Source organism: Chelon labrosus (genome assembly GCF_963514085.1).
Source record: "Chelon labrosus genome assembly, chromosome: 12".
NCBI lineage: Eukaryota > Metazoa > Chordata > Actinopteri > Mugiliformes > Mugilidae > Chelon > Chelon labrosus.
Genome location: NC_140345.1, coordinates 6,783,196 through 6,793,382, shown reverse-complemented (window position 1 = coordinate 6,793,382; position 10,187 = coordinate 6,783,196). Strand labels below are relative to the sequence as shown.

The window sequence follows — 10,187 nt, the reverse complement described above, 5'->3', positions numbered from 1 at the left end:
GAAAAATGTCAATAATTCCTATCTATCTATCTATCTATCTATCTATCTATCTATCTAACTATCTATAGTGTTTTCTTTTCACAAATGCAATTGCATTAGTTACTTATGAGTAACTGATGAGGACAAACAAGATGTCTAAATAATCTTTCAAAAAGAAACAGTGGGGAGGAGGATATTTAAATTGGCTACAGTGTCACAACTCTCCGGCAGCCCCTTTTTTTTCTACGCCCATGCACAATTATATTAAGTAGGGCCAATAGGAACAAAGAAGAGGCAGGACCGAGGCTCCACCTCTCCCCGACTGCCTTCCTCTGAGCTTTTTAGATGTACATAATCCCTGAGTTGACCCAGAAAATAGGCAGTCGTTTCAAGATCTGATGCGGCAGTCTTTGTGCACACCGTCCCCGCTTGAGCATGAAGCGTAACCCTGTGGAATACATACAGTAATTCAGAGGAGCTTCGCCTTGCAGAGGAAAACTGTTTCTAAAGACGGAGCCGAAGCAAAGTCGCGCAACTTTGAGAAAACGTAGAGGATACGGGTAAGTATTTTTTTTAATTTTTTTTTTTTTTTTATCGGATTTATTCGTTGGACTGTGGTGGTCTCGGGGACTGCCGCCGCCGCTGCTGCTGCTGCTCCATTGTTTGCATCCCCTTGTTTCAAAGTCGAGATTAACAAAATGGATCATATCGTGGTGCTGCGAGGGGAAAACGATCGAATACAAACATTTTAGACAAATGTATTGGTGTGATCGGAGCAAACCCGGAGCTTGTGGGGCTTGTTAGAATTGTGGTGATTCAGCTGTTGGGGAGATGTTGCATGATGTCAGTGTTCTTTGTTGCAACCTTACGTGCGTAAAATGTAACAGATTTTTTTTCCCCCCTGCCCTAGCCGTCATGCAACATAGATGGGATTTAAACATTGCATTACGCGGTGCACGCGTTTTTCCTCCGTTTTGTCGATATCGTGCACGAATTATCCCGCTGAAAAAAATGTACCCAAACAATGTATGTTAACCTGTAATTTCAACCTGGGCGTTCATTCATCGCCACAAAGAGGGGTTGGTTGGGTTTAGGAAGACTATACACACCAGCAAGGTTTCCAGTGTTCGCCAATGGGCAAAGCAACGTTGCAGTTGTTTTTTTTTTTTTTCCCCCGGAAGCGATTTCAGTGGTTTAACTTGAGGTGGAATTGTGACATTACAAGGATCTTTGTTTGATGGCGAAGAGCGTGATCACTAAAAGAGAAGTCAGTTAACTGTGTGTGAAATTATTATTATTATTATTATTATTATTATTATTATTATTTTGCCACAGCCATGTAAAATTTACACATAAGTAGTTTAATAATGTGCATGTCAGTATGTTGCTGCTTCCAAACCTTGTGTGGCCCCTACATCGTTCTAATGGTGTCTATCTCTGCCCACAGACAGGAGGCATGGCAGATCATCTGATGATGCCCATGAATCACAGCTCAGCGGGCACCAGTATCCACGGTTACAGGATGGGCATGAATGGCGGCCTGCAGGCAGGTCACCAGCAGCATGCCAACCAGCAGGGCATGCGGACACTGCCCAACGGCCAGATGATGCACTATGGTGGTGCCCAGGCCAACATGGAGACGGCCATGAGGCAGCGACAGGGCATGGTGGGCGGGCCCATGAATGGACAGCTGAATGGGGCCCAGATGGGTCACCACCAGATGACCTCTGGTAACATGATGTACAATGGCCAGCCCCAGCAGCAACAGCATCACCCTGCGCAGCAGCATCACATGCAGCACCAGCACCAAGCCCAGCACCCACAGCAGCAGCAGCAGCAGCAGCAGCAGCAGCAGCAACAGCAACAGTTCATGAATGGAGGGTTAACATCTCAACAGCTCATGGCAAGCATGCAGCTCCAGAAACTCAACACCCAGTACCATGGACATCCACTGGGTCCTATGGGCGGGAACCACATGGGGCCCACAGCCCAGTACCGCATGAACCCAGCTCAGCTGGCTAACATGCAGCACGTGGCCGGGCCGGCACTGGCTCTGAATGGCATGGATGCGGATATGATCGACGAGGACGTCCTGACCTCGTTGGTTATGGAACTGGGCTTGGACCGGGTCCAGGAGCTGCCAGAACTCTTCCTGGGCCAGAACGAGTTTGACTTCATCTCGGACTTTGTCAGCAAACAGCAGCCTAGCACTGTTAGTTGCTGAGAGGACGTTACTTGCAAAGGGGCACAAAATGGAGACAGAAGAGTGATAATTGTCCAGGAGGGGATGAAGAGGGCTCATCTTTTCACTTTTTTGTTGTGAGCCCCTCCCTGTACAACTAAAAAAAGTTGCAGAGCAGGATGCACAGAAGAAAACTCTGGATATCCAAAGTGAACGCACAAGGCTTGAGTCTCATGTGTGCGTGTGACCAGAGGTGGCTGGCTTTAAGGCCTAGTTCAACTTCTCCTATTTCCTGGACATGAATGTAATAAAGTAATGCTGAAATTCTTAAAAAGCCACTCTGAACAATGCTATGACACTATGTAGCCTCTAAGTCTGGACTCCATGACAGTTTACCAGTGAAAAGGTGTATTTATTTATTCCTATCTGAGAAAACCCATATAAAGACAAACCACCTTCCCCTTTTTTGGATCAAAGTGGTTTTAATGATCTTTTTTTTCTGAGAGTAAGTTAAGGGAGAAACGATCTCATGATTTCCCCCCTGTTCTATTTGGCTTAATATTAAAATAAGCTCAGATGACAATGTCATCTAAAAAGAGCCCAGCTTTTCTATCCCAAAAGTACAATGTTGTCTCATTTGAATGGGGATGGCATCCAGACTTTAAAATGGTTCACTTTTGGTAAAGTGTTGCCTTTTTTAGATGTGATGTTCTCAAAAATCTACTGCTTGTACTGTATGAAGCTGTATAACTCCAAAATGTCCACACTGTTGTGTTCTATTGGAGATGTAGAACCGCCTTAATCGCGCAGATTCTTATTTATTGGTTGTTTATATGTCCCCTTTTTTTGTGGTCAAGATTTGGGGGATGGTCTTTGTGAAAGGGGTTTTGAGGATCAATAAAAACGGCCTGGATAGAAGTGTGGCCTGCTTTTCCATTCATTGCATAGCTCTTCCCCCAGGCAGTGGAGAGCTGGCTAAGTGCTTGGGTTAACCTGTGGGTGAAGGGAAACCTCAGATTTCTATCCAGCCTGTGATGCAAGTATTTAAACAGACGTAATATTTATGCTTTTTAGAAGGATTTCTACTCGAGACCTCCCTGGATTTCTAGTTTCCTGCAATTTACCACCCTTATTTCTAGAAAACTCTAGTGTCACAGATAAGAACATGATTGACATATGGTGATAATTATGCTTCTCGACTGGTTGGCAGAAAAAGAGGAGCTGTATAACATGTCGGTGTACATCTGATCTGACATCTCACGAAGTGATATCCAGTCTGAATTCACAGTTCAACGTTTCTTTTCTCTCTGTGATTATCTAAGCAAATGCCATTCAGATGACATGTGACAAACACTGGCTTCTCTGCACAACCCCAAACAGTTGCTTCTGTGCTGTGTGTAAAGGAAAGAGTGTGGTTGAGAGGGGCAAAAAAAAATGATGAAGAATGCCTTCCTTGAAATGGGTTGGACAGACAGAATGACTGTAAACCCTGAGACGGTGCGGTTATTTTCCCAGCTCACACAAAGGATGGTCAAAGAAATAAGCTGTTTGCTGTAAACATTAACTGAACAAATGACTTGCGTAACTCCAAAACAGCCCCTCCAGTCTGTGCCACAGCCAGTTGAAAGAGTAAAACAATTTTCCTAATATAATTGCGTTCATTATGAAATGAGGGTAAAGAGATTCTCAGTGGTGGCTGAGTTTGTTGAATTGTTTGCTGCCTCCAGGCTACGAAAATGCTTGATTGAGGTCATGTTGGGATTGTCATCACCACGATTAGCTTTTCATATTGTCAACAGAGGCGTCTTTAGTGGAAACGGGAGCACTGTTGTTAAAAAAAAAAATAAATAAAAAAAATCATCTCGGCTCTTAAAGCAGTCTCCACTTGTCCAGTTGTGTTAAGGGCCGACATGCTCTATTTGAAACACGGTATTATGGGTGACACAAACTAAAATATCTTAAATGCATCACTTGTTTCGAGTAACAAAGACTTGCTTAACTGTGCGTGTGTGTGTGTAGATTTTTTTGGCTTGACACCGACAAGAGAATGGCTCGTAAGTAGGCCAGCAGCCTTGGCACTGTGCTTGGTAACGGTTGTGGGTCCTTTGCCCAGTGCCAGTCTGGTGAGATGGTCTTCTGGTGTGGGTGGCACATGGGGCGTGCTGGCACACTGTCAGACCTCTGTCGCCTTGTATGTTTCATAATTGCATGCTGCAGTGTGAGCTCCTTGTTATCAATACATAGGTCTTGTTTCTTGATTGTAACTCCCTAGACAAATGGTAAACTACGGCAACAGCCCTGTTTGCTCTTCCAATCCCTTGTTATGACTCCCGTCTGCCTTACGTAGGCCAGTCTAGACGCAGGCTAAGCAGGGTGGGACCCTCGGAGACGTCTACAGTTACTTCTGTTCGCTCGTTTTCTGCTCACCCACAGCAACTGCTCAAAACAACACCTTGTCTTCCTGTGGCAGCCTGCTGTTTTCTCAATATAAGTCAGAAACCAAAAGCCACGTTCTGATAGACCGGCAGACAGGCAAAGTGAAAGAGACAAAAGATAACACGGGGCGAATAAAATGTAAGGATCTTTTTAGTTTACAATTAGAAATTAGGTGGAGGGATTTTTTTTACTTCTAGCTCTTGGGGATTTCTTAGCTGGGTTTTCCCAGAGCACTTTTATGATTCCACTGAAAACCCTTCAATAATCATCAAGCAGGCATGCTAAATGCAATCCAGTTTACATTCCTCTTTTCAGTTCCAGATCTATTCACTAGCTCTATATGTCTACATTAGTTTTCTCTCTGCAGGCTCTGGTCCAGCTGGTGCAGAGCCTGAGCTCATGTTAATCTCCGGCCCAAGCGCCAGTGATGGATAGGTGGTCATTTGCCGTTGCCACGCATGGCCAGGTCTTCACATGCACGCACACACACACGCACACACACACACACAGCGTCCGCACACAACCTGATCAAACAAGCTAGCAGGGATACCTCGATATCAGTGTAGAGCCAGGGGAAGATAAAGGATTTATGTCTAATCTCTGGTCATTGTGATCTTTACACCCTCAGCTGCAGTACGCTGGGAAACTGTTGTGGATCTGTCACGGAGAAAACCCCAGTGGTGAAAGAACATCCACAAGTTTGACTAAACTAACTTTCCATTTCAATTCTAATTCTGTGACTTCTAAAATTAAAAAAAAAATAAAAATCACGTGAGAAGTTGAATTTTCCCAGGTTCAGGATGAGTTATTTAGTGACATCAAGGGGATGTTTCTATCTTTGTGTCTGAATATTATGTAAAGAGGACACATGCTGGAACTTGACTGCTTTAACAAGAGAGTTTGGAGGTTTTTTTGGTGAGCTTTGTGTCAACCTTGTGTGTGTATGCGTGTTGGCAGGGGGTAAATAAACAGCAGATCCCTCTGGGCAGGGTTCAGGCAGTGGACATGTTGCTCAATGCGAACTTCCTGATTTTCTAGCTGAGCAGTCTCCTTGTGTCTCCACTTGACATGTGGTCATAGTGGACACTGCTCTTTCCCTTCACATAAAAGCTAACATATCATGTATGTTGCAATGTGACGGGAAAACAATTGTTGCACAGAAAAGTGTCTCATAAGCAACACGTAAGGAAAAAGCAGTATCTATGTCCCAATAATTGTTCCTGTTCCGCGTGAATCACGCAGAGGAGGCTTTTAAATGCAGCCGTGTTCCTTGTGCGTGCAGCCTCCAGAGGTAAGTAGTCGATTCTGGCATGTCGGGGCAGGTGACACGGGGGTTGCCTAGTGACTAGCAACTCCTCCGACAAACCCCCTCCCTCCCAAAATCTGGGGTGGAATGGTTTGCCAGCTCTTTGAAGTCGAGGGAAGGGGTGTAAATAATTTATTTTCCCGCACACAGCTGACACGTCTCAGTTTAGGCCGCTCAGACACATTGAGGCGTCCCGACAATGTCTAAAGGTGGTGAATAAATAAAGGGTTATGTGATTTACACAGTTGACGCAAACTGAGCAGTTGCACAACGGCAGCAGAAAGTTGACCCAGGTGTCGGAGCGTATCCAGCAGAGTGGAATTTGTATTCGGTTGTATTATTATTTTTTAAATCGCTGGCCTATAAACTGCAGAGATTACAAGACTGGTGGTATTTTTTATTTTTTTATCATGTAACCTTTCAAAGTGGTCTGCAGTCCAAACAGATTATGACATCTAACATTTAACAGGGAGTTGCCTGAGCAACAGCAATAGTTGTGCAATGTGATATGAAACAAAAGGCATGCAAATAATGTCGTCCTCTGGCTCATAACGTTAGATTTTAGTTAAAACAGGCACATTAAGCTCGTCATTAAGCAGATTTGGAAAGACTGAACAGTTTAAGCTTCACAAACGCTCTACTTCGCGGCGCCGTTCATATTGGGAGTTCATATTGTTGCGCTCAACGCCCGCACTTGCAATTTATTTGACCTGTGTAATGTCAGTTGGGAAATGATATGGGCCAGCCCTGGAGAGTTATAGATTCACAGGTTAGAATAGAGGGTTCTAGCAAAGTCTATGTTCTGAACACAGTGTCTTTGTGAGCAGGGCTTTAAGCCTGTGTGCTAATCTGGTGACAGTGGCAAGCACATGCTACCAAAGAACTAGTAACAGGCTTGGAGGGGGTGGTGGAATTACTACAACAGAGCAGCTCTTGTCAGGCTTGTCAAATCCTGCTTCATTTCATGTAACATCAGTGAGTTAATTATGAGAGGACAGCGGGATGTGCATTTCGAGGGTTCATTCTAGTCAATACTGCGTCGCATCAATATTTTAAGCCATATATTTGCTGTCTTTTTGAGTGTTTACGTGTGATCTCATGGATAGATAACGCTCTCTCCGCCGCGTAACCAACATTTTCCCTCGCAGGAAAATCATGGACCATCTGTAGGCAGGGGGGCTGACAGGGTGAGTGCGCTGGGGTGAGGGCTGTCAAGGCGAGAGTTCTTAGCCGATATTATCTCCTAATCAAACGTCACCGGAGACCCATAAGGATCAAATCTCTGAAATTTCTGTGTGTAGACAGGGGTGTCAGCCAACATAAGTTACTAGTTAAAGAAAGGGTTAGGAGTACTTGTGAAGTTTTCTTTTCCATCCCTCATAAGCTGGTTATGTAAGTCCTCAGAGATGTTGTTTTAAGACTGACCAGTCACATGCGGAACTCAGCAGCTGAGTTTCAAAATAAAATAATGAATCTCAAACAGTGGACTGAAAGAATGATGCAACCCAACAAAGAAATTCAAGCACGTTGTTTTATAACTGAGGCCTCAAGGATTCAAAATCACACCAGGACCTTCGCTCTAACCAAAAGCGCCTCAACTGACAGCCCAAAGGCATGCTGGGAATTCTGGTAGGTGAAGGTGGTGAACTGAGCCCCTTATTTTTTTTGCATTGTTTCTCTCCAACTGTGCCCGCACTTGTCTGCAGAGTGCAACGTGCCAGGCTGGCTCTGTAGAAGATTTTGGTATTTCTATGCCATAACATGACACCTGAAGCAAAGAACCGAGAAAGTCGTTTGTTTTTTTTTTCTTCTCACAGTTATGAGCGATCTGCGAGCCCACAAAACTTCCTTTCATACATACCGAAACTGTCTCGCTGCTCTGTATGGTGTATGACTGTTAGGGCGACGACGGTGGAGGACTGAGGAGCTGTGCACAGCATTATTGGTAAATATCAAGGCCAGGATTTCCCCAGTCACCGTTGTTTGTCACGACAAGTGCCCTGCAACTTGTGTTGGGTATGTACCATGACACCTACAGAGATTATTCAACAGTAGTGGCACTTGATTAAAAAAAAAAAAAAAAAAAAAAAAAGGAAGTAAAGTGAAAACGGATTTCAAAACATTCACAAACACAACAGGCACCAACTAGGAGCTGTTATTCCTATAAATAGCACCGTCTTCGTGCACGACACATTGGCTACTATTACACATCAACAAGCCCAGGCATCAGCCACGAGCTCTGAGCTTGTCACATGTGCCTCAGCACAGCTCACAAACACAGCACAGATTGTGCGTGTCATATGCTCACACACACAGACAAACACATTCATGCTCATCCGCGTCTCTTACTGTAGTGGGTTTGGTCACTGTGAGAAGCCCTGTGTGAACGCTTTCCTGTTTTCACTGGGAGGATGTGGTTACACTTTTCTGTGTTGTGCTGAGTTGTTTCAGTAGAAGCAATTTGTCACCCACATGCCTAATAATCCTATCACGCTCTGACAGAAACAATGACAGCAATGTTTACCAGAAACAGAATGAACAGCAGTTTCGCATAATAGCACAGGAGGGTCTTTAAAGCCCGCCTTGAGTTTACAGTCATGTGAAGAAGAAAAAAAAAGTACGTCCCATGTACTTTTTACATCCCATGGAAATTGTAGACTTAAATTGTCCAGCTTACTTAAAACAAGCAATCTTCTTTGAAACAGAGCCTGCAGATGACAGGAAATTTAAATTTTGTGGTCAGTTTTTTACAAATGAATGAAAAAAAGTGTCCTCCGGTATTAATCCCACCTTGAAATTCATCAAATTAGAATTCAGATTAGTTGCCAATGATTAGAACCTTCTTCAGGTGTAACAGATGAAACTGCCACGCTCTAAAGGCTTTCAGAAAAAAAAAGGTAGTATAAAGCAATGAGCATGGAACGGGATTTAAAAAGAAATAAATCATTTACAGGTGGCACAGATTTTAAACAGCATCAGCAAATTCAGCCACTGAGCGAACCTGACGCAAAAAGAAGTCTCCAAGAACAGAACCCACAGGTAACTAGCTGCTGCCATGCATTTACAGTTTTACAATAAGTCGAGGCGATTTGGAAGTGAAAAGCAAAATTTAATTAAGTAACAAGATCTTGTGAGAGTAAATGTTTTGCCGGTCAGACTCCAATGAGTCCCAGATGAAGATACTAGACGGGGCCAGGACCCGGCGTCTAGACGCTGCTGTTGTTGGAGCAGATTGGCTGACAATGCCAAAAGTGACAGGCTGCCGTTACAGATTAAACTGCTGCATTCGTTCTGCATTGTATCAAAGACTGCTTTAACATCATTTGGGAGCATCGATCTGAAAGTTGAACCGGAAGTGGACTTTTCACAGTGGGGGGAATGAATGCCCGCACGGTATGTGAAACCATAAAGGAATGACTAAAAAAGATTAAATGGCGGGTCATGGAAAGGTCAAGTCAATGCCCAGATTTGAATCCCATTCAAATGTTGTTTTGGAATTTGAGCAGGCAGCACATGCAAGAAAACCCTCAAGCCTTGTAAATGAGAGAGCTTTGCATGGAGGGGTGGTAACAAATTTGATCAAGCTCATGTCAGAGACTGGTGGACAATTCTGCTAAAACGCCTACAGTAAGTTATTTCTACTGAAACAAGAAATAAAAACAAGTGTCACAGGCCAAGGGTGTTGTTACGTTTTTTCACAGAAGAATATTATACACATTGATATTCTTGTTGAATAAATGACTGCAAATCCACCACCTTCACCTGGTGGCCCTGATTCAAAGAGGGCAAGTGTTTGCTTGTATGTCAAGAATTCTATGGAATGTGGTAAAAGAGAAACTTGACGAGAAATGATCAAGATTTTCCACTCCCAAGATTAATATAAAGCATGAGGGTTTAAGATAAGATCGCACAGTACATACAATAAAAGGCAGCTAAGTAAGTTATATAACACATTGCCTTATTCTGTTCTGATTTTTCTCTCATGTCTGGTGTGTGCGGTCAGAGTTGAAGTGTTTTGAAGTTCTCTCGCTGAATGTGACTCTGCGTTGACCTTGACCTATCTGAGTAAAAGGTGCCAGGTAAGCAGTGTCACTAGTTTAGAAGTCGAATCCAGTCCAATATGCAACTTACACAAGTGCCATGTGGAAACCTGAGGCCTGTATTGCACAAACACTGACATTGGACTTAGAGTGACATAAAGGATATTTGCATATTCAGCGATTCCTAATGTTTCAGGGCGTAGATGTCATCTTAAGAATTACTAACAAGATGACAGAGCATTTT

General features: G+C 43.7%; 1 protein-coding gene across 1 annotated transcript; it reads left to right on the top strand.

Moving 5' to 3' along the window:
* Positions 1-346: 346 nt before the first annotated feature.
* cited4b (Cbp/p300-interacting transactivator, with Glu/Asp-rich carboxy-terminal domain, 4b) lies at positions 347-3,079 on the top strand. The gene is made up of 2 exons (XM_084557599.1): positions 347-539; positions 1,427-3,079. The coding sequence occupies exon 2, from the start codon at positions 1,436-1,438 to the stop codon at positions 2,201-2,203; it is 768 nt and encodes a 255-aa protein (XP_084413725.1). The 5' UTR covers positions 347-539; positions 1,427-1,435; the 3' UTR covers positions 2,204-3,079.
* The last annotated feature ends 7,108 nt before the right edge of the window (positions 3,080-10,187 follow it).

What these genes read in the sequence shown, in the direction of transcription:
- cited4b (XM_084557599.1), top strand. Translation starts at nt 1,436, where the DNA reads ATGGCAGATCATCTGATGATGCCCATGAATCACAGCTCAGCGGGCACC.